The sequence below is a fragment of the Oncorhynchus clarkii genome, chromosome 30, assembly GCF_045791955.1.
Source record: "Oncorhynchus clarkii lewisi isolate Uvic-CL-2024 chromosome 30, UVic_Ocla_1.0, whole genome shotgun sequence".
Classification (NCBI taxonomy): domain Eukaryota; kingdom Metazoa; phylum Chordata; class Actinopteri; order Salmoniformes; family Salmonidae; genus Oncorhynchus; species Oncorhynchus clarkii.
This window is the reverse complement of record NC_092176.1, coordinates 28,761,271-28,786,184: the sequence shown is the minus strand read 5'-3', so window position 1 is coordinate 28,786,184 and position 24,914 is coordinate 28,761,271. Positions and strand designations below refer to the sequence as shown.

Genomic DNA, 24,914 nt, shown 5'->3' with positions numbered 1-24,914 from the left:
TTGTTACCTACCCTTACCACCTTGGGGCGGCCCGTCAGGAAGTGCAGGATCCAGTTGCAGAGGGAGGTGTTTAGTCCCAGGATCCTTAGCTTATTGATGAGCTTTGAGGGCACTATGGTGTTGAACGCTGAGCTGTAGTCAATGAATAGCATTCTCACATAGGTGTTCCTTCTGTCCAGGTGGGAAAGGGCGTTGTGGAGTGGAATAGAGATAGCATCATCTGTGGATCTGTTGGGTCGCTATGCAAATTGGAGTGTGTTTAGGGTTTCTGGGATGATGTTACTGATGTGAGCCATGACCAGCCTTTCAAAGCACATCATGGTTACAGACATGAGTGCTACAGGTCGGTAGTCATTTAGGCAGGTTACCTTAGTGTTCTTGGGCACAGGCGCTATGGTGGTCTGCTTAATACACGTTGGTATTACAGACCTGGACAGGGAGAGGTTGAAACTGTTAGTGAAGACACTTGCTAGTTGGTCAGCGCATGCTCGCAGTACACATCCTGGTAATCTGTCTGGCCCTGCAGCCTTGTGAATGTTGACCTGTCTAAAGGTCTTACTTACATTGGCTGCGGAGAGCGTGATCACACAGTCTTCCGGTACTGCTGGTGCTTTCATGCATGTTTCAGTGTTTTTTGCCTCGAAGCGAGCATAGAAGTAGTTTAGCTCGTCCGTTAGGCTCGGGCAGCTCTCGGCTGTGCTTCCTTTTGAAGTCTGTAATGGTTTGCAGTTACCAACATATTTAGATAATTATTTACATATTTTCATTAAAAACTTTATTTTTATGAATTTATTCATATTGTTTCATCCTTTCTCAAGATATAGTCCTGAAACAAATCTAGGCTTGCTTCCCAACCAGCTGGTCATTTGTTCTATTGGTTCGGTTGCCAGAGACGCGACCCAGTCGTTCAGTCTTTTTGTTCTGTATCAATGGACGCGACCCAGTCGTTCGTTCTAAATGTTCCATTGCCATCTGTCTGGCAACGTTCTTATCCCTTGCTTGCTAGCGAGCCAACTATGGCTAATTTACAGTCACGTCAAACAGTGCAGCCGGAATAACAACAGTAACTGCATTTGTTTAATCTGTTTTCTAGTGACATTTATTTGGATACATCCATAACAATGAGATATTGAGGCACGATTTCACCTGGCATAGAAATGTGCTCTCTCGTCAGGACACTGTTTTTCAGTGGATATAGCCAACAACACAGCTAACCCCCCCCAAAAAATCACATTTATTTATATTGCCCTTCGTACATCAGCTGATATCTCAAAGTGCTGTACAGAAACCCAGCATAAAACCCCAAACAGCAAACAATGCAGGTGTAGAAGCACGGTGGCTAGGAAAAACTCCCTAGAAAGGCCAAAACCTAGGAAGAAACCTAGAGAGGAACCAGGCTATATGGGGTGGCCTCTTCTGGCTGTGCCGGGTGGAGATTATAACAGAACATGGCCAAGATGTTCAAATGTTCATAAATTACCAGCATGGTCAAATAATAATAATCACAGGCAGAACAGTTGAAACTGGAGCAGCAGCACGTTCAGGTGGAATGGGGACAGCAAGGAGTCATCATGTCAGGTAGTCCTGAGGCATGGTCCTAGGGCTCAGGTCCTCCGAGAGAGAGAAAGAAAGAGAGAAGGAGACAATTAGAGAGAGCATACTTAAATTCACACAGGACACCGGATAGGACAGGAGAAGTACTCCAGATATAACAAACTGACCCTAGCCCCCCGACACATAAACTACTGCAGCATAAATACTGGAGGCTGAGACAGGAGGGGTCAGGAGACGCTGTGGCTCCATCCGATGACACCCCCAGACAGGGCCAAACAGGAAGGATATAACCCCACCCACTTTGCCAAAGCACAGCCCCCACACCACTAGAGGGATATCTTCAACCACCAACTTACCATCCTGAGACAAGGCCAAGTATAGCTTTATCTCCGCTACGGCACAACCCAAGGGGGGGCGCCAACCCAGACAGGAAGATCACATCAGTGTCTCAACAACACTCAAGTGATGCACCCCTCCTAGGGACGGTATGAAAGAGCCCTAGTAAGCCAGTGACTCAGCCCCTGTAATAGGGTTAGAGGCAGAGAATCCCAGTGGAAAGAGGGGAACCGGCCAGGCAGAGACAGCAAGGGCGGTTCGTTGCTCCAGAGCCTTTCCGTTCACCTTCACACTCCTGGGCCAGACTACACTCAATCATATGACCCACTGAAGAGATGAGTCTTCAGTAAAGACTTGAAGGAGACCGAGTTTGCGTCTCTCACATGGGTAGGCAGACCATTCCATAAAAATGGAGCTCTATAGGAGAAGCCCTGCCTCCAGCTGTTTGCTTAGAAATTCTAGGGACAATTAGGAGGCCTGCGTCTTGTGTACGTGTAGGTATGTACGGCAGGACCAAATCAGAGAGATAGGTAGGAGCAAGCCCATGTAATGCTTTGTAGGTTAGCAGTATAACCTTGAAATCAGCCCTTGCCTTGACAGGAAGCCAGTGTAGGGAGGCTAGCACTGGAGTAATAGGATACTTTTTTTTGGTTCTAGTCAGGATTCTAGCAGCCGTATTTAGCACTAATTGAAGTTTATTTAGTAGCCAGAAAGTAGAGGATTGCAGTAGTCTAACCTAGAAGTGACAAAAGCATGGATGAATTTTTCTGCATAATTTTTGGACAGAAAGTTTCTGATTTTTGCAATGCTACGTAGATGGAAAAAAGCTGTCCTTGAAACAGTCTTGATATGTACTTCAAAAGAGAGATCAGGGTCCAGAGTAACGGCGAGGTCCTTCACAGTTTTATTTGAGACGACTGTACAACAATTAAGATTAATTGTCAGATTCAACAGAATATCTCTTTGTTTCTTGGGACCTAGAACAAGCTTCTCTGTTTTGTCCGAGTTTAAAAGTAGAAAGTTTGCAGCCATCCACTTGTCTGAAACACATGCTTCTAGCGAGGGCAATTTTGGGGCTTCACCATGTTTCATTGAAATGTACAGCTGTGTGTCATCCGCATAGCAGTGAAAGTTAACATTATGTTTTCGAATGACATCCCCAAGAGGTAAAATATATAGTGAAAACAATAGTGGTCCTAAAACGGAACCTTGAGGAACACCGAAATTTACAGTTGATTTGTCAGAGGACAAACCATTCACAGAGACAAACTGATATCTTTCCGACAGATAAGATCTAAACCAGGCCAGAACTTGTCCGTGTAGACCAATTTGGGTTTCCAATCTCTCCAAAAGAATGTGGTGATTGATGGTATCAAAGTGGTACTAAGGTCTAGGAGCACGAGGACAGATGCAGAGACTCGGTCTGATGCCATTAAAAGGTCATTTACCACCTTCACAAGTGCAGTCTCAGTGTTATGATGGGGTCTAAAACCAGACTGAAGCATTTTGTATACATTGTTTGTCTTCAGGAAGGCAGTGAGTTGCTGCGCAACAGCCTTTTCTAAAATTTTTGAGAGGAATGGAAGATTCGATATAGGCCGATAGTTTTTTATATTTTCTGGGTCAAGGTTTGGCTTTTTCAAGAGAGGCTTTATTACTGCCACTTTTAGTGAGTTTGGTACACATCCGGTGGATAGAGAGCCGTTTATTATGTTCAACATAGGAGGGCCAAGCACAGGAAGCAGCTCTTTCAGTAGTTTAGTTGGAATAGGGTCCAGTATGCAGCTTGAAGGTTTAGAGGCCAAGATTATTTTCATCATTGTGTCAAGAGATATAGTGCTAAAACACTTGAGTGTCTCTCTTCATCCTAGGTCCTGGCAGAGTTGTGCAGACTCAGGACAACTGAGCTTTGAAGGAATACGCAGATTTAAAGAGGAGTCCGTAATTTGCTTTCTAATAATCATGATCTTTTCCTCAAAGAAGTTCATGAATTTATTACTGCTGAAGTGAAAGCCATCCTCTCTTGGGGAATGCTGCTTTTTAGTTAGCTTTGCGACAGTATCAAAAATACATTTTGGATTGTTCTTATTTTCCCCAATTAAGTTGGAAAAATAGGATGATCGAGCAGCAGTAAGGGATCTTCGATACTGCGCGGTACTGTCTTTCCAAGCTAATCGGAAGATTTCCAGTTTGGTGTGGCGCCATTTCCGTTCCAATTTTCTGGAAGCTTGCTTCATAGCTCGGGTATTTTCTGTATACCAGGGAGCTAGTTTCTTATGAGAAATGTTTTTAGTTTTTAGGGGTGCAACTGCATCTAAGGTATAGCGCAAGGTTAAATTAAGTTCCTCAGTTAGGTGGTAAACTGATTTTTGTCCTTTGGCGTCCTTGGGTAGACAGAGGGAGTCTGGAAGGACATCAAGGAATCTTTGTGTTGTCTGTGAATTTATAGCACAACTTTTGATGTTCCTTGGTTGGGGTCTGAGCAGATTATTTGTTGCAATTGCAAACGTAATAAAATGGTGGTCCGATAGTCCAGGATTATGAGGAAAAACATTAAGATCCACGACATTTATTCCATGGGACAAAACTAGGTCCAGAGTATGACTGTGACAGTGAGTAGGTCCAGAGACATGTTGGACAAAACCCACTGAGTCGATGATGGCTCCGAAATACTTTTGGAGTGGGTCTGTGGACTTTTCCATGTGAATATTAAATTCACCAAAGATTAGAATATTATCTGCTATGACTACAAGGTCCGATAGGAATTCAGGGAACTCAATGAGGAGCGCTGTGTATGGCCCATGAGGCCTGTAAACAGTAGCTATAAAAAGTGATTGAGTAGGCTGAATAGATTTCATGACTAGAAGCTCGAAAGACGAAAACGTCATTATTTTTTTTGTAAATTGAAATTTGCTATCGTAAATGTTAGCAACACCTCCACCTTTGCGGGATGCACGGAGGATATGGTCACTAGTGTAGCCAGGAGGTGAGGCCTCATTTAACACAGTAAATTCATCAGGCTTAAGCCATGTTTCAGTCAGGCCAATCACATCAAGATTATGATCAGTGATTAGTTCATTGACTATAATTGCCTTTGAAGTAAGGGATCTAACATTAAGTAGCCCTATTTTGAGATGTGAGGTATCATGATCTCTTTCAATAATGACAGGAATGGAGGAGGTCTTTATCCTAGTGAGATTGCTAAGGCGAACACCGCCATGTTTAGTTTTGCCCAACCTAGGTCGAGGCACAGACACGGTCTCAATGGGGATAGCTGAGCTGACTACACTGACTGTGCTAGTGGCAGACTCCACTATGCTGGCAGGCTGGCTAACAGCCTGCTGCCTGGCCTGCACCCTATTTCATTGTGGAGCTAGAGGAGTTAGAGCCCTGTCTATGTTGGTAGATAAGATGAGAGCACCCCTCCAGCTAGGATGGAGTCCGTCACTCCTCAGCAGGTCAGGCTTGGTCCTGTTTGTGGGTGAGTCCCAGAAAGAGGGCCAATTATCTACAAATTCTATCTTTTGGGAGGGGCAGAAAACAGTTTTCAACCAGCGATTGAGTTGTGAGACTCTGCTGTAGAGCTCATCACTTACCCTAACTGGGAGGGAGCCAGAGACAATTACTCGATGCTGACACATCTTTCTAGCTGATGTATAGGCTGAAGCTATGTTGCGCTTGGTGATCTCTGACTGTTTCATCCTAACATCGTTGGTGCCGACGTGGATAACAATATCTCTATACTCTCTACACTCGCCAGTTTTAGCTTTAGCCAGCACCATCTTCAGATTAGCCTTAACGTCGGTAGCCCTGCCCCCTGGTAAACAGTGTATGATCGCTGGATGATTCGTTTTAAGTCTAATACTGCGGGTAATGGAGTCGCCAATGACTAGAGTTTTCAATTTGTCAGAACTAATGGTGGGAAGCTTCGGCGTCTCAGACCCCGTAACGGGAGGAGTAGAGACAAGAGAAGGCTCGGCCTCTGACTCCGACTCGTTGCTTAATGGGGAAAACCGGTTGAAAGTTTCTGTCGGCTGAATGAGCGACACCGGTTGAGCATTCCTACAGCATTTCCCTCCAGAAACTGTGAGAAAGTTGTCCGGCTGCGTACCGTGCGAGGGGACTTATACTAACGTTACTATCTGTACTTACTGGTGGCACAGACGCTGTTTCATCCTTTCCTACACTGAAATTACCCTTGCCTAACAATTGCGTCTGAAGCTGGGCTTGTAGCACAGCTATCCTCGCCGAAAGGCGATCGTTCACCTGTATATTATGAGTACAGCGACTGCAATTAGAAGGCATCATGTTAATGTTACTACTTAGCTTCGGCTGTTGGAGGTCCTGACGAACCATGTCCAGATAAAGCGTCCGGAGTGAAAAAGTTGAATGAAAAAAATAAAGTTGAGGGAAAAACCAAAAATATAAATGGTAATTAAAAAGTAAAAACCGTAAAGTTGTCAGGTAGCAAAGGAAGGTTGGCTTCAAACTGAAGCTGGAAAGACTGCAAACTAGCCGGACTTTCGTTTGACCTATTATCAATTGACATTTCTTTGTATATATCCATAAAAATGATGCCAGCTGATTCATAAATTCGAAAGAAACTCTGCCTGCCTCTCTCTTTCGTCACGACTCCCGACCCCTACACGTTCATTACTTTGGGACAGTTGGAGATTGAATTTGAGTATTGAAACAAAGTTGCAAATGTCAGACAGGCAGACAGCAAGGTTTATACTAATCTCCACTGTTGAAAACTAAATATTTGTCTAAAAGAATTGCGAGATAATGTTTAGGTGCATTTTATAGTGGAGATCAAGTTTATAACTTCCCTGCCTGGGCTGATGAGACATTGGATTGCGCAGTCAGATGGAACAGTGTAAAAAGGGCATTTTAATGTCATAGATTTAGCCGTTGGTAACTTGTGGAATAGACACCAGCTGGAATGCACTTTTAACCAATCAGCATTCAGGATTACACCTACCCTTTGTATAAAAGCCTGCAGCTAATTGCCACCAAAGGCAGAGTGTTATGTGTTGTTCCGCTCACTCACTGCAGGCCCTCAAGAGTTCACATTCCAATTTTATGAGTTAGTGCAGACCAGCACTCTCCAGGAGAGTCAGCTCAAATCATGTCTCTATTTGACTCCAACGATGACTGACACCTCCAAATTCAAGGTTTACATGTATCCCTCTGGTGGTCGAGTTGACCTGTTTTAACCTGTTTTAAGAAATGACATTGGTTTGTCGAGAAAAAGTTTGATAGACTGCTGAGGAATTTGTTACAGGAAATAATCACTACCACCTTGTGAGGTTAATTTAGGCCTAACGTGCCAGCTTATCTGATGGGACCGGCTACAATGTAGTATTATATCACGTGACACTATGTCAATGATATTAATTGGCTGATGCCTAAACTTAACCTTGAACTTAAACTTTTTCTAGTTTCCGCAAGTATGGCTCCACCAGGACTGGGTGTTTCAGGGTGATTCTGGGTTACTTGGTTGACAACCCACACCAGAGGTGAAACTTTCACTGGGGACAGGGGGGACATTCTTAAATTGCATTTTTGTCCCTGCCCCATAAAAAAACATATGTAGTACCAGTCAAAAGTTTGGACACCTATTTGTACTATTTTCTACATTGTGTCAAATTATATTTTACATTTTAGATTCATCAAAGTAGCCACCCTTTGCCTTGATGACAGCTTTGCACACGCTTGACATTCTCTCAACCAGCTTCACTTGGAATGCTTCCCACAGTCTTGAAGCAGTTCCCACATATGCTGAGCACTTGTTGGCTGCTTTTCCTTCACTCTGCTGTCCAACTCATACCAAACCATCTCAATTTGGTTGAGGTCAAGGGATTGTGGAGGCCAGGTCATCTGATGTCATTGTCCAGTTGAAAAACAAATGATCGTCCCACTAAGTCCAAACCAGATGGGACGGCGTGTCGCTGCAGAATTCTGTGGTAGCAATGCTGGTTAAGTGTGCCTTGAATTCTAAATAAATCACAGACAGTGTCACCAACAAAGCACCATCACACCTCCTCCTCCATGCTTCACGGTGGGAACCACACATGTTGAGATCATCCATTCACCTACTCCGCGTTTCACAAAGACGCTGTGGGTAGAAGCAAAAATCTCAAATTTGCATTCATCAGACAAAAGGACAGATTTCCACTGGTTTAAAGTCAGTTGCTTCTGTTTCTTGGCCCAAGCAAGTCTCTTCATATTATTGGTGTCGTTAAGTAATGGTTTCTTTGCAGAAATTAAACCATGAAGGCCTGATTCACGCAGTCTCTTCTGAACAGTCGATCTTGAGATGTGTCTGTTACTTGAACTCTGTGAAGCATTTATTTGGGCTCCAATTTCTGAGGCTGGTAACTCTAATGAACTTATCCTCTGTATCAGAGGCAACTCTGGGTCTTCCTTTCCTGTGGTTGTCCTCATGTGAGCCAGTTTCATCATAGCGCTGGATGGTTCTTGCGACTGCACTTGAAGAAACTTTCGAAGTTCTTGAAATGTTCCGCATTGACTGACCTTCATAACTTCAAGTAATTATGGACTATCATTTATCTTTGCATATTTGAGCTGTTCTTGGCATAATATGGACTTGGTCATTTACCAAACAGGTCTATCTTCCGTTTACCACCCCTACCTTGTCGCAAGACAACTGATTGGCTCAAACGCATTAAGAAGGAAAGAAATTCTACAAATTAACTTTTAACAATCTTTTAACAATCTGTTAATTGAAATGCAATCCAGGTGTCTACCTCATGAAGATGGTTGAGAGAATGCCAAGAGTGTGCAAAGCTGTCATCAAGGCAAAGGGGTGGCTACTTTGATGAATCTCAAATACAAAATAAGACTTTTTTGAGACTTTTTTGTTTTTTAATACTTTTTTGGTTACTATATGATTCCAAATGTGTTATTTCATAGTTTTGATGTCTTCACTATTATTCTACAATGTATAACATAGTAAAAATATAGAAAAAACGTTGAATGAGTAGGTGTGTCCAAACTTTTGACTGGTACTGTATATATATATTTATATATTATGTCCCCCACACTTCTAAAACCAAAGTTGCGCCCCTGGCCCACACCATAGCTGAACATCCTCAATAAGCACTTTGGTTATCTTTTCAGAGAAGTGACCGTACACAGTTTGCAAATTCCAATGCTATTCAACTTCTGTAATGGGACAAGATGAGGAAGAATGGCTCCAGTTCACTTCCTCTGGTGAGGTTTATAAAGACAAAAGGTAGAGATTATAATGCTCCAAAGAGCTGCGCTGTAGAGGTCCAGACATCTGGAGTCCGCCTTCAGCCCTTTGTGATGTCTCAAGCTGTGATATTCACTTAGAGAATATCAGGCTCATCTTTTCCATTCACTGAGATGTGGGGCACGCCGAGTTAGCTCCACACAGAAGCAATGTAAAACACAGCCAGGCTGAGGCAAAGCCCTCCACACACACAGTATATGTTCCAAATGGAACCCTATTCCCTATGTAGTGCACTATTTTTGACCAGGGCTCATAGGGTTCTGATAAAAAGTAGTGCACTGAGTAGAGAATAGGCTACCATTTGAGCGCAGGCACAGACTTAATGGAGACTTCCCTTTACCGTATCATCTGGAAACAGTCATTTGATGGTGGTGGTGACTCACAGCTTCAGTTTGATGTTACACTTGGCTTTATCCCAAATCGCACCCTATTGCCTTTATAGTGCACTACTTTTGATCAGGGCCCATCAAAAGTAGTGTCATATAGAGGGAATAGGGTGCCACTTGGGCCGTACACTGTCTAATGTTAGGCATGACGACAGACTAGTGTGATACTGTGTTGGGGGATGATGAGAGGTATGGGGACTCAAAGTAGATGCTTGGGGTGAGAACATTTCCGCCTACATTTTAGAGACATTTTAGAGACTGTTGCCCTTTCATTGTGGGACACTTGCGATGACTTCAGGGTAATTGCTGGCCATTCGACCACAAAGGAACCACAAAGGAAATGTTTCAAAGACTTAGGACTTAAGAGAATGTTTAAACCTGAAGCTTGCATGCATGTGTCACCTACCTTTGGCTTCTTAGGGCATTTTCTGTCAGATTCCTTTGTGAATGCCTTGTTTTTAGTACACTTGCACTTCTTTCTAAGTTTCTGTTTCAAGTAACCAAGTTTAATTATAACTCTGGAAAATACTCATAGCATGTGAACTGGGCAAGAATTTGCTTTGTGGGCCGTGCAGTTTATGGGTTTGTATGTATTGCAGTTTTAGTGGCATTGTGTCTCAGTCATCTGCACTTTAAAACAACAGTAGAGGACATCCAGTGCTCTTCTGAGAAGTTACAGTGTGCTTTCCATTAAGACTGTTATTATATAAATATAAATGTTCTGTTCCTCATGTGTTTATCACACACACATTCTTTTCAGTCATGTCCTTAAGGTTGTTTGGCATAGAGCATCTTAAGATTAGTGCCCAGAGTTTTTCCTAGTTAGGTCATGAAAAGGTCAGGAGCAACATCTGTCCCTCTCTATTATCCTTAGTAATATCCTCTCACATCATTTCAGCTTGTAAATAGAGGTGGCTGTATAGTCATGATTTAGAAGTGAGGTTTGTGTGGTTGTCTGACCTGTGATCAAGCACATGCATTAGGGTACATTCTGCTCTAACCAACTTTCAACATTGAGCATTCCTCAGTGTTTATGCAGGTTATTCTTGGCTAACTAGCGAGCAGCTTTTATCAATGAAGACTTTATGTAGACACCAATGTGTTCCATTGCTGGAGAATTTCAGGAGGAAATATTTGAGATTTATTCATCTCTCTGCATCCTCGGTGAGGAACAAACAGCATACTGTGGGCTCTTAGAAATTATACGGAACACATCTTGAAACAAGTTTATTCTTTGGTTCAAATTTGTGGGGTCAATTTTGAACATCTGTTGTTGAAACATCCATGTAAATACATCACCATAAAGGTGGTTAATTAAGGTTTATTAAAGTGATATAAAGTAAAGTAAGGTTTAATGGTGCTTCATCATAAAGGACTGGGGAACATTGCTCTTTTAAAAAAAGTTTAGATGAAAAAATCTTTACTGTAGTTAGTTGATTTATGTGATAACACACCTTGAAACAAAGCCTTGCCCAACTTTGATGTATGTACCTTCATTAGTTTTCACTCTTTTGTTTTGGAGGAATGTCCTATCATCCTGTTATATGAGCTGGGGCTGGGAAACTGGGAGTCTATGGCGAGGCAGGGGTTCTGTGCCAGAGCAGGTCTCTCCCCTTGTTGCTGGCTGGCTGGCTGGCTGGCTGGCTGGCTGGCTGGCAGGCAGGCAGGCAGGCAGGCAGGCAGGCAGGCAGGCAGGCAGGCAGGCAGGCTGTCTGTCTCTTTTTCTCTCTCGCACGCACGCACGCATGCACGCGCACACACAAAGCAATAGTTTATTTTACCTTCCTCCTCTCAGTTTTTCCCCTTAGGCTTATAGATAGAATCCGCTGTAGAGGGAAATAGCGCCACTGGTCGCCCCACCACAGTTGTTATTGTTTTTGTTGCCAAGCGTCACACAGCATGGTACATTCTGCGCTTTTCTATCATGCGTGCAATGATGTCAAAGGGGAAAACTTCTGTGTTGTAATATCACAAATGGAAGTGACTGCTTCACCATTAAGCATTCCAGCTTTACGGTCAAACCATCCATGTTCACCTCTATACTCTAGCCTTGTCATCATAGCATGGTTCTATTAAGTGCAATGTAAAGCCTAATGGGAGGCACCATGAACTTGACTAATGTGGGGTTGAAAAGGTAATTAGATTTAATTTGAACATTTTAATTAACTTCTCACATAACTGATAGATTGTTTTCTGGTCATGTCACAACTGCAGATTAAAGTCCACACCCTGCAGGGGACAACATTCCTACATTATAACTCAACTGAATAGCATGTTTCATTTACCCTCTAGATATACACATTATATTATAAAGCCCTCAGTCTCTAACAACGCGTTGCTCTAACAACTTCAAGCCTCGGCAGAAGTGGTTTTTACAGTCATTGTGTGAGTTAGTGCCAGTTTGGCACAAACCATGAACTTCTGTGTCTCTAATTTATACATGCCACAGAATGATAGTTAGGGAGATTTTCTGCCAAGTTAAACTGTTTTTTTCTGAAACTTAAATTCAACTAAAAATAATAATAGCCTTCTTTCTTTTAATAAACAAATAAGTTAAACTGTAGTTTTTCAGGATTTGTGAAGGTGTTGTGGAACATCTGTATCCACTTTGTCAAAAGGCTCTTTTAATGGCTTCTAAGGAGCAGAAACAAGTGGAACAGAGACATGAGGTACATGACATCATTCACTGCCACACTATAAACACTGTTTCAGGACAGAGATAATCATCCATTTGTGTTGTGGCTCAAAGAATTATCAGCATCCAAACAGTGCAGGCCTGGTGAGCACAGCACATGTGATATTGAAAAACAAGCCCAGGGAGGGAGGGGTCACTCTGTGGCAAACATGATATCAACAAACATCTTAGCAAACTTTATCCCAGGAAGTAACTTCAGCAAAATACTGTTGTGATGTTCGAGAAATGATTTCCCACTAGGCACAGACGCCTGTTCAATGACTTTTTTTATTTGATTTACATTTGGTTGAGTGAGTTGTCAACTCATGTGAATTTAATATGAAATCAACAAAAACATTGACAATGACAATGGATTTAGTTTAAAAGTTGGGTGAAAAAATAACGATGACGACGTTTTGCATATCCAATCAGTTTTCCACGTTGATTTAACGTCATCACATTTAAAAAAAAAATTTAAATGAGGTGAAAACAACGTTGATGATACATCCAGTTTTTTCCCATTGGTTTGTTCTCTCACTTGGAATTTCTATGTAATCCAGTTTGACTACTAGGATCTATGGGGATTTATGTTAGAAGTGAATGTACTTTATGATTTCTATTGGAACCATATGCTGTAGGCTCCGTGGGCGTTGTTATTGCTGGCATTAGTACTGTGTTCTAGTAGAGGCTTGAGGTCACATTCTGGCCTGAGAGGATGAGAAGTATGTTCATTAAAGTCGGCACACTAAGTCACACCATTGTCAAATGCTCCGAACTGGCAACCACGTCATAAAGAGTATTGCGCCTGAGTACTGTCAGTGCAAGTGACACTTGAAATATGACTTATGCATTTATTTTTTGTCATGTTTCATTGCAGTGTCTTCTTGGTTTCAGTTGGTTTTGATATACATATTTTTGTTAATTTCTCAAGGGTAGCATCATTTGTTCATTTTAGAACTAATGCCCAGTACTCACTTTCTAGTGTATGATTCTGGGAATGGACTATTGTAGCCTACATAATAAACCTCACACATACGGGAATCATGAATGTTAGCCATTGTGGGGATATTTTTGCTGATGGCTGATTCTTCAGTCCTGTGGTCTATACATAAGATAGCTCATTGTTTGACATCAGACAATACGTTGACAGGCTCAACTTCAAATACAATCCCGGAGGGTAAGAATGACCCACTGACTCCGGTCTCATTCCAAGGGACCTCTTTTAACTTGTTTAGCTGAATGACATAATCTCTTCACCTACCAATAGTAGGCCTACAAATGCACTGCATTGACTTCATGGAGCAGTCAGGGGCAGAAAGGTTATCTTTTATGGACATAAACGTGTAGGTATTCCTGTCTCATTAACATTCAAATTAAACATCAGTATATAGATATATAGCCATCATGGATGACCTAATTGATTCTGGATGACAGCAACAATGACATAATGCTGTTCCACTGCCTCAGTGTTTTCCATAAGAAGGTATCGGTTTACCACTTGTACCTATGTCTCCTTCTGGAGAAGTGGTCTCAGAGTGATTCAGGGCTTAGTTGAGACCGACAGAGGGCCCACCAGCTTCCTCTCCTCTGCTTCTCTCCTCAAAGATGCATCCCACTAATGGCTTTTCCATCTTCTGCACCTTCCTCCCCCTGCTGCCAATTTCTGGAATCCCCTTCCCCAGAGTGCATAGAAACAAGCCACTTATGTTAGAAGTATCTCACCGGCTGCTGCTGTGTTTCTACTTTTCTACCACACCACCGTCGCAATCAACAGGCATTTATTTTCTAGTCATTTGAACTAGGCATCGATGCACGTGTAGTCCTGAACTCTAAACAAGAAATCAATAATTAGAAAGGGTTGGATGCCAAGTGACAAGGAGGGAATGGGGAGGTTGGTTTGCCATGTGAGTTTAAGTTGGTGAAACAAGTTCACTCCTCTCTTTCACACTAAAAGGGGGGTTCTTTCTGTATAAGTATTTTAGGTTTAACTACAGCTGAGTGAATATTTCATCTGTACAAGTAAATCATGTATAGTGGCTTGAGAAAGCATTCACCCCCCTTGGCATTTTTCCTATTTTGTTGCCTTACAACCTGGAATTAAAATAGATTTTGGGGGGGTTGGTATCATTTGATTTACACAACATGCCTACCACTTTGAAGATGCAATATATTTTTTATTGTGAAACAAACAAGACATAAGACAAAAAAACAGAAAACGTGAGCGTGCATAACTATTCACCCCCCCAAAGTCAATACTTTGTAGAGCCACCTTTTGCAGCAATTTCAACTGGAAGTCTCTTGGGGTATGCCTCTATAATCTTGGCACATCTAGCCACTGGGATTGTTGGCCATTCTTCAATGAAAAACTGCTCCTTCAAGTCGGATGGGTTCCGCTGGTGTACAGCAATCTTTAAATCATACCACAGATTCTCAATTGGATTGCGGTCTGGGCTTTGACTAGGCCATTCCAAGACATTTAAATGTTTCCCCTTAAACCCCTCGAGTGTTGCTTTAGTAGTATGCTTAGGGTCATTGTCCTGCTGGAAGGTGAACCTCTGTACCAGTCTCAAATCGCTGGAAGATTGAAACAGGTTTCCCTCAATAATCTCCCTGTATTTACTGCCATCCATCATTCCTTCAATTCTGACCAGTTTCCCAGCACCTGCTGATGAAAAACATTCCCACAGCATGATGCTGCCACCACTATGCTTTACTGTGAGGATGGTGTTCTCGGGGTGATGAGAGGTGTTGGGTTTGCACCAGACATAGCGGTTTCCTTGATGGCCAAAAAGCTAAATTTTAGTCTCATCTGACCAGAGTACCTTCTTCCATATGTTGGGCAGTCTCCCACATGCCTTTTGGCGAACACCAAGCGTGTTTGATTATTTTTTTCTTTGACTTCTTATGGGCAGGTGGGACGGTAGTGTAGTGTAACATTTGATCATGTTAAGGCATGATGAGCATACTGTTGTGTAGCAACTGTGCATCATGACAGAGAAGTCTGTAGAGTTGTTTATACCATGTCAGTGTGAAAAGTAGGGAACTATCTATGGAAACTGACCAATCAATAACGTTGCATTGCTATATTGAAAACAAAATCACATTGTGCTATCAAAAAACGTCAGAATATTGGTCTTCAATCGTTTGGCCGCTGTTTTCATCGTTTGATTCAGGTCTAGACTAGTGTAATTGTTGCAAAAAGAATAGCTAAAGTTAGTGAGCTAGCTGACTAGCTTGCTAACGTTAGCCAACTTCTGGCTAGCGCTAATGGTTTGTCAACTGGCGAAAACTAGCTAAGTTAATTTAATTCTGTTGAAACAGGACAAAACAAAGGCTACAAAACATTTCCATACACCTGTTGTATTCGGCGCATGTGACAAATAAAATGTGATTTGTTAGATTCTGCTACCTGACAGAAAACTAGAGGCTAGAGCTGAACTGGCTGTGGTAGCTACTAGCTAGCTAGCTAGTTCATTCACTTCAGACAGAACTTCAGTTGAGAGGGGATGAAACATTTATCTAATGCATTAGCTTACATTTCATGTCAGTTACATTACATATTCAACATTGTGAATAAATACATTTCTTCCCCTGTTAAGTTAAACAGCAGTTACCTTGTCAGCTACATAAATGAGTAGCCAGTTTCTGCTCTGCTTGCTTTTACAACTCTGAGAAAAAGACACACAGACAACAGCTGCCTTTGCTCTCACACTCTGTGGTGTCCGCACGGTCCTAAATCCAGGTGGTTGATACCGCCAAACAACCTACCCAACCTCTCTGAGGCGTCCGAATGATCCTAAAGCACACAATGCCGCTTTTTGTATCACAGTGCATTGATTAATAAACTGGGGGAGACAAAAATGCAATTTCAGAATGTGGGGGGAATCATGTCCCTCCTGTCCCCAGTGAAAGTTGTCCCCTTGGTTTTGGAGGAGTTGATAAGTAAAAATCATCTGTGTTGATTGCAAAGACCCTGCTTGCAGCCAGGTCTACATTTTGGGGATCTTGATCTGAATGGTATTTTTTCACCATTAAGAATAAGATGAACACATTATTGCTGAAAGACCGTGTTATGATGTAAGAAACACACAACTGTAGCACACCCAGTTTCATTTGGTCTTTATTGTGCAGACTTTTTAAAATCAAAGTACACTACAGTATTCTACTAGAGATCCTAAATACAGACAAGGTCACTATCACCACAGTTCTCTAAATGATCATGTCCCAGGGTTTGAACCCCCCCAGATAGCTCAACATGCTGGATCTCATCCTTCCACTCGCTGGTTAATGCGATCATCTGCGGATAAAAATAGTTAAAGAAGAACAGACTGAACATTTACAGTTTCTCTGTGGTTCGCTTTCATCCTGTGGACTGATGTATGATGCCATTTCAGGAAAATGTTTGGAGGTCTAACTGTCTCTGTCCCAAATGGCACCCTAATCCCTATATAATGCACCATTTTTTGTTCAGACCCCTATGGGCTATAGGGTGCAATTTGAGACAAAGCCACTGACTTCAGGTCTGACAGGACAGGACAGGGGCTGGGTTTGATATGTGTCTCAGCCAGCCCATCCACCAGCACATCTGCTGAGACAAGCAAATATCTATCCGCCAGTTCTCATCTTGCCTCCTCTCTTCTCCCATGGCCTGCACTGTCACGTAGCACAGGAATGTGGGCTGGGTCTTTAGGAGAGAGGCTGTTTGTTCAAACCCCATCAGGCTTCACAGAGGAAGGTCTCCACATTACTTTTTGGACAAAGACAGACATGTAGACAGATGGATAGACTCATTGCCTTTGAAATTATTTGGTATTGATCAGGTAATTCTTTCAGGAGATGAGATAACAGCCCAGGCAAGTCAGCATGTCAATTCCACCACAGACGGTTCAGCAAGTTCAACAATATTATTGTGATATTACAATAAATTAAGTATCTGGATTTTCACGACTAGGATCAAAAAGTAAATCTTGCATAATGCTCCGAAAGTGTTTAATAAACTTTTGATCCTAAACTGGATCTTCGTCACCTACCAGCATCTGTCCAGTGACACCCTTTAAAACATGACTTGAAAGTGTTGTATGAGTTGCCATGGTCACTCCTTTGATATCCTTGTTCAAAACCCAAGCAGTTGTAGCACAGCTGGGTCTGGCCTGTGATTCACTAGGTGATAGGATTGTAAAAATGTTTGGGTAAGCTGGAGAGGCTTTACAAGGGAATGCAATGTTGTGGGGTTGGTGCCGGAGGGTGAGTGCCTTACATTCATTATATGGCTATATAACAAGGGCAAACTGTCAAAATGCAGACACATTTGGAGCGATTATTTCCAGATAAATAAGTAAGAGAGCAGTGAGGAAGAGAGGACCATAGAGGACCGCAGAGGAAGAGACGACTTGGCCTATTCATGTGAAATGAATCATATCACATTTTTCTTCACAGAGTTTAAACATTCAAGTGGAGGATGTGCGTATCCGGGCCATTCTGTCGTCGTACCGCAAACGCGTCCCTGTGACAGAGGGCTACGTGGAGGTGAAGGACGGGGGGAAATGGAAGCAGATCTGTGATGCGGAGTGGACGAAGCACAACAGCAGAGTTATCTGTGGCATGTTCGGTTTCCCCGGAGAGAGGAAGTACAATGCCAGAGTCTACAAGTGAGTGAGGGATGGGTCTTTGTTTAACTGAATCCTCTTGGTCCTCTATGGGAATTAAGGCCACAATGCGCTCCTGCCATTCTTTGATGAAAGGGATGAGAGTGTAGAAAGGAATACTATATGTGTCTCTATGGATGGGCAGTGGCAGCAGCAGGTTCCATTTTACTGGAGTGTTATGGAGCAGGACTACTGTAAACATAAGTAAGTAAGCCGTGTCCATGCCAGAATGGCACATAGACTCCTACCCTATCTCCTGTTTCTGTAGTGTGAGGCAGCTGAATGTACAAGTACACCCCCTGGACAGGACACTACTGTACATCAGAGGAGGCTGGTAGGAGTAGCTATAGGAGGATGGGCTCAATGTAATGGCTGGAATGGAACAAATGAAATCTTATTTAACATATCAAACATGGAAACCACATGCTTGACTTCCATTTAATCCATTCCAGCCAATACAATGAGCCCTTCCTCTTAAAGCTCCTCCCACCAGCCTCCTCTGCTGTACATATTCTTATTATGTCAACTTGTTTGGTTTGGTCAGGCACAGCCCTTTATTCATCTTCAGATGTATTAAGCCTGGGGAGGCGATGTACCATGGACAGTTACTATCCCAGGCCCAGGGCAACAAGCCGTTGACAGACCCATACCTTATCTCAGTCAAGATTCATTCTTGGTACACATTACACAGACACCTTGACTCTTAAACACTGGAGAGGGATGTCAACTCAGAGTTCTCCCATGGTGAAAACTATGAACCTATGTGGTTACTTTTTAACCCCACTATGCTACTGAAAGTTCAGGCTGTTATTCAACAGACTGACAACTCACCAGAACTTTGAGCTTCTTACCCTACCGTGGTGGATAAATCTTTTAGATCTTTGCTGTTTGACTTATATATTGCATACAGAACATATTTGCCCTAATACAGAGCAATAATGCTGAATTCTACAGAAACTTTATTTATTCTGCTTCACATCAAACACTCTCATAGAACTTAAGTAACCCCTCCCCCCTTCGTATGTATATATCCAGGATCAGTGCATTCCTTAAAGTAGTTGTAATCCGGTACTGACTGGGCTGGGGAAGGATCTAACTCTTATTTACACGTGGAAACCTGCAGAGGAATAGCCAGCAGTTAATTAATCACTTCAAACCTTGAGACCTTGTCTCTAGCTCTGAAGCCATCCTTGAATTTACTGTCTCATTCAGGGCAGAGAGGGAGAGAAGGTTCCTCTGCTTAGGTAACCACAATACAGCAGCACCCTACTTTCCATCTACGTGACTGCCGGCATGCAACCGCTTGAAACTTATGAAACGTGCAGAATGTGTTTTTATAGTCTGCCGTTTGGTCCAGGCGGCGGCAGACAGCCAAGGTCTACAGTTCTTTCATAATCCAAACTTGGTCTCTGTTCAAATGCCTCTGTTGGCCCGCTTAGCATATTCCAAATTATTTGGAGAGCATAGGATTTAGTAGACGTCATCTGTGCTTTTCAATGGTTTATGTGTGCTGTGGTATGTAATCATTTCAAAAGCAAATTTTTGGTAGCACGCGCAAACTTTCAAGCTGATGAAAAGTAACAATAGATCACTGATCCAATTGCCTAATGTGACTTATGTAATATGTTTTGAGTTTACAGCTCCTACCGCTCCTACCATGTTCAGTTTTTACTTGGTTGAACCTTCACAGCTGCTGCTTGAACACATTTGAACGGATCAAGATGCTTTTTCCCCTTAGTTCTATTTATCCATCCTTCACTCACAACTTCTGTATGTCCCCCCACAGACTCAGAGGCTTAGAACGCAGGCTTTGGATGGGTTCCGGACAGTGATCCGCAATGTTCTTTTATCCAGGTTCCAAATGGAAAACAAATGCTGTGTGTGTGTCTCCTCCCGTCCTCTTTAATCTGCTTTCATGTACACCTCTAAGACATGTGATGAAGAGACAGGACAAGGACAGGCTGTGCTGCCATAAACGTTCATTAAACACGTTGGTTGGCTCACCATTGAAAAGTAAAGGAATTAATTAACATCCCTGCATGCCTGGAAGACCTCAATCACCTGTTGTTCACATCACAGACTAAACAGGCACACCTGTAGCCTAATACTGAACCCTTTGTTATCGGACTAGCGCTGTTATTTTTACTTTTTTATTTTATTTCACCTTTATTTAACCAGGTAGGCCAGTGGAGAACAAGTTCTCATTTACAACTGCGACCTGGCCAAGATAAAGCAAAGCAGTGTGACACAAACAACAACACAGAGTTACACATGGAATAAACAAACATACAGTCAATAACACAATAGAAAAGTCTATATACAGTGTGTGCAAATGAGGTAAGGGAGGTAACGCAATAAATAGGCCATAGCGGCAAAATAATTACAATTTAGCAATTAAACACAGGAGTGATAGATGTTCAGAAGATGAATGTGCAAGTAGAGATACTGGGGTGCAAAGGAGCAAAAAAATATTAATAACAGTATGGGGATGAGGTAGTTGGAAGGGCTATTTACAGATGGGCTATGTACAGGTGCAGTGATATGTGAGCTAGTGCTTAAAGTTAGATAGAGAGATATGAGTCTTTAGCAGTATTTAGCAACAAGTTGACTACATACAGTTAATGCTGTATGTACGGTAGGTGTTAGGGAAAACGGGATAGCAGCCTTGTGTAAATATTGAATGAAATGTCTGTCTAAAATGTGTTATTATTTGACTACTTTATGTTTTCCCTGTGTTCTCAGGATGTTTGCTCGCAGGAGAAAGCCCAATTATTGGGACTACTCAGTCAACTGCACTGGAAATGAGGCGCACCTGTCGAGCTGCAAGCTGGGCCATGCCGTGGCAGAGAAGGCCAACAGCACATGTGGAGGGGGCACACCTGTGGTTGTCAGCTGTGTGCCAGGAAGAGCCTTCTCCCCAACCCCCATGACTGGCTTCAGAAAGGCCTTCAGGCAGGAGGTAGGCACCATGGACTCACTAAACCAATGCATTCTGTCCATATAAATATAATCAATAGAGCAGATATAGCCAGATCTATTGACTTGAATGGGGATGCATGTTCTAGTGATTCTATTTCTATGATTCTGTCACCCTCTTTGGAATTGGACTGATTTATGTTGTGCCACTGCCTGGTTATGGCAAATAAAACATAGGTAGGGAAAATACAGTACCAGTCAAAAGTTTGGACACACCTACTCATTCAAGGGTTTTATTTTATTTAGATTATTTTCTACATTGTAGAATAATAGTGAAGACATCAAACTATGAAATAAAACATATGGAATCATGTAGTAACCAAAAGTGTTAACCAAATAGTAGCCACTCTTTGCCTTGATGACAGCTTTGCACACACTTGGCATTCTCTCAACCAGCTTCATGAGGTAATCACCTGGAATGCATTTCAATTAACAGATGTGCCTTGTTAAAAGTTAATTTGTGGAATTTCTTAACTTCTTAATGCATTTGAGCCAATCAGTTGTGTTGTGACAAGGTAGGGGTGGTATACAGAAGATAACCCTATTTGGTAAAAGACCAAGTCCATATTATAGCAAGAACAGCTCAAATAAGCAAAGAGAAACGACAGTCCATAATTACTTTAAGACATGAAGGTCAGTCAATATGGAAAAGTTCAAGTTAAAGTTTCTTCAAGTGCAGTCGCAAAACCATCAAGCGCTATGATGAAACTGGCTCTCATGAGGACAGCCACAGGAAAGGAAGACGCAGAGTTACCTCTGCTGCAGAGGATAAGTTCATTAGAGTTACCAGCCTCAGAAATTGCAGCCCAAATAAATGCTTCATAGATTTCAAGTAACAGACACATCTCAACATCAGCTGTTCAGAGGAGACTGCGTGAATCAGGCCTTCATGGTCAAATTGCAGCAAAGAAACCACTACTAAAGGACACCAATAATAAGAAGAGACTTGCTTGGGCCAAGAAACACGAGCAATGGACATTAGACTGGTAGAAATCTGTCCTTTGGTCTGATGAGTCCAAATTTGAGATTTTTGGTACCAACCGCCATGGCTTTGTGAGACTCAGAGTAGGTTAACGGATGATCTCCGCATCTGTGGTTCCCACCGTGAAGCATGGAGGAGGAAGTGTGGGGGTGTTTTTCTGGTGATACTGTTAGTGATTTTTTTTAGAATTCAAGGCACACTTAATTGATGGAGATCTGCATCAGATGACCTGGCCTTCACAATCACCTGGCCGCAACCCAATTGAGATGGTTTGACATGAGTTGGACCACAGAATGAAGGACAAGCAGCCAACAAGTGCTCAGCATATGTGGCAACTCCTTTAAGCCTGTTGGAAAAGCATTCCAGGTTAAGCTGGTTGAGAGAATGCCAAGTGTGTGTGCAAAGCTGTGTGCAAAGCTGTCATCAATGCAAAGGTTGGCAACTTTGAAGAATCAAAGTATAAAATATATTTAGATTTGTTTAACACTTTTTTGGTTACTAATGTTTACATGATTCCATATGTGTTATTTTGATGTCTTTACTATTTTTCTACAATGTAGAAAATTGTAAAAAATAAAATAAAGAAAACCCTTTTGATGAGTAGGTGTGTCCAAACTGTTGACTGGTACTGTAGCTGTGGGGGTTTAACTACATACTGTAAAACTGAGTGGGCTATTTTATCTCTGATCTGATGAATCCTGTGGGAGATCGATAGACAATGGGGTTTTCTGCGTTACTGTTACTCTGACACTCAATGCTTTGTGAAGCCCATCTGCAGATGTTTTGAATATTAGTATAAGTGATTCATCATGGACTCAAGATCTGTGGGTAGTAGATAATTCATGCTCGTCCATGCAAACATCTTGTGGGAATCTGCACTAACAGATATTTTCTCTGGCTGTGATCTAATCCTTTATTTCACCCTCTCCCCCTCCTCTATTTCACACTCTCTCTCTTCTATTTCACCCTTTCTCTTATATTTCACCCTCTCTGTCTCTCTCCTCTATTGCACCCTCTCTCTCCTCTATTTCACCCTCTCTCTCTCTCTCTCTCATTTCTCTCTCTCTCTCTCTCATTTCTCTCTCATTTCTCTCATGTCCTCTAAGCATACAGTAGAGGACATGTGCAGACAGCAGACACTGTCCCTCATCTTATGGCAGGCAGCAATGTAGTGCGCTGCCAACCCACAGCTCTCTGCATCCTCCCTCAACAGGACAGGTAGCTTATTCTCATCAGAGAGGTCTTTGAAACCTTGAATAATGGGGAAATGTCACACTAATTGTTTGACATGTTTTACATTTAGTCACGAGATGCAGCTCTGTCTCAGGTTCTGCTGTTGTGCAGTGGTGCTGTTGGGCAGGGGTTGCACAGCCTTTCCTCTACAGGGAGCCAGGTTTTCCTGTGTCTACCTTTCTCAATGGCAAGGTTGTGCTGTGCTGTGCTCTCTCTCTCTCTCTCTCTCTCTCTCTCTCTCTCTCTCTCTCTCTCTCTCATTTCACTCGCTCTCATTTTCTCTCTCTCTCTCTCTCTCTCTCTCTCTCTCTCTCTCATTTTTTCTCTCTCTCTCTCTCTCTCTCTCTCTCTCTCTCTCTCTCTCTCTCTCTCTCATTTCACCCTCTTTCTCCACCCACCATTTTACCTTCTCTCTCTCTCTCCTCTATTTCACCCTTTCTCCCACCTCTATTTTGCACAGCAAGTGCTGTAGTGTAGGCCTGCCTGCCTCCCTGCTCTCTTCAACAGTGAAGAGGCGACTCCAGGATGCTGGCCATCTAGGCAGAGCTGCAAAGAAAAAGCCATATCTCAGACTGGCCAATAAAAACAAAAGATTAACATGGGCAAAAGAACACAGACACTTGACAGAGGAACTCTGCCTAGAAGGCCAGCATCCCAGAGTTGCCTCTTCACTGTTGACGTCGAGACTGGTGTTTTGCGGGTACTATTTAATGAAGCTGCCAGTTGAGGACTTGTGAGGCGTCTGTTTCTCAAACTAGACACTCTAATGTACTTGTCCTCTTGCTCGGTTGAGCACCGGGGCCTCCCACTCCTCTTTCTATTCTAGTTAGAGTCCGTTTGCGCTGTTCTGTGAAGGGAGTAGAACACAGCGTTGTACAAGATCTTCCGTTTCTTGGCAATTTCTCGCATGGAATAGCTTTAATTTCTCAGAACAAGAATAGACTGATGAGTTTCAGAAGAAAAGTCTTTGTTTCTTGACATTTTGAGCCTGTACTCGAACCCACAAATGCTGATGCTCCAGATACTCAACTAGTCTAAAGAAGGCCAGTTTTATTGCTTCTTTAATCAAATCAACAGTTTTCAGCTGTGCTAACATAATTGCAAAAGGGTTTTCTAATGATCAATTAGCCTATTAAAATGATAAACTTGGATTAGCTAACACAACGTGCCATTTGAACACAGGAGGGATGGTTGCTGATAATGGACCTCTGTACGCCTATGTAGATATTCCATATAAAAACAGACGTTTTCAGCTACAATAGTCATTTACGACATTAACAATGTCTACACTGTATTTCTGATCAATTTGATTGTATTTTAATGGACAAAAAATGTGCTTTTCTTTCAAAAACAAGAACATTTCTAAGTGACCCCAAACTTCTTAACGGTAGTGTATATTTCAGAATGCCATTCCTGTCCTTGCTTGGGTTCAGATTGTGTCAATCCCCTTTTCTAATACCTTTTTCCCTCTTCAAGTGCCACAGTTTCACCTAAGAAATATTTAGTTGTAAAACAAATACTTACCCAAATACTGCTTTTGGATATGTACACATTTTATGATGGTTTTGGTATTTTTTTAATTTGATTTTAGATACCTATTTAGAATATTCTTGCACTGGGAATAAATATATGTTATAGTTTCCTTTTTTGGAATGGGAACACAAACCACAAAGCAGAGCAAATCCTAAACTGCATGAAAACACCTGTGCATTGCTGTTTGTAATTACAAATCCACGTAAATAAGATACAGTTATGCTACTCGTGTATCCCCTTGTTAAATTAAACACTTCCAATTTGCCAAAACCATTAATGGGAGTAACATTTACCTGACTGTAGCCTCACAGTCTTC

At 42.2% G+C, this 24,914-nt stretch overlaps 1 protein-coding gene across 1 annotated transcript in view; it reads left to right on the top strand.

The window, feature by feature from the left end:
* Positions 1-24,914, top strand: part of LOC139389792 (lysyl oxidase homolog 2B) — a 47,286-nt gene that overhangs the window by 7,403 nt on the left and 14,969 nt on the right. Inside the window, exons 4-5 of the mRNA XM_071136739.1 lie at positions 17,666-17,877; positions 20,617-20,833. Coding sequence (XP_070992840.1) covers positions 17,666-17,877; positions 20,617-20,833 — 429 coding nt within the window. The remainder of the gene's footprint in view (positions 1-17,665; positions 17,878-20,616; positions 20,834-24,914) is intronic.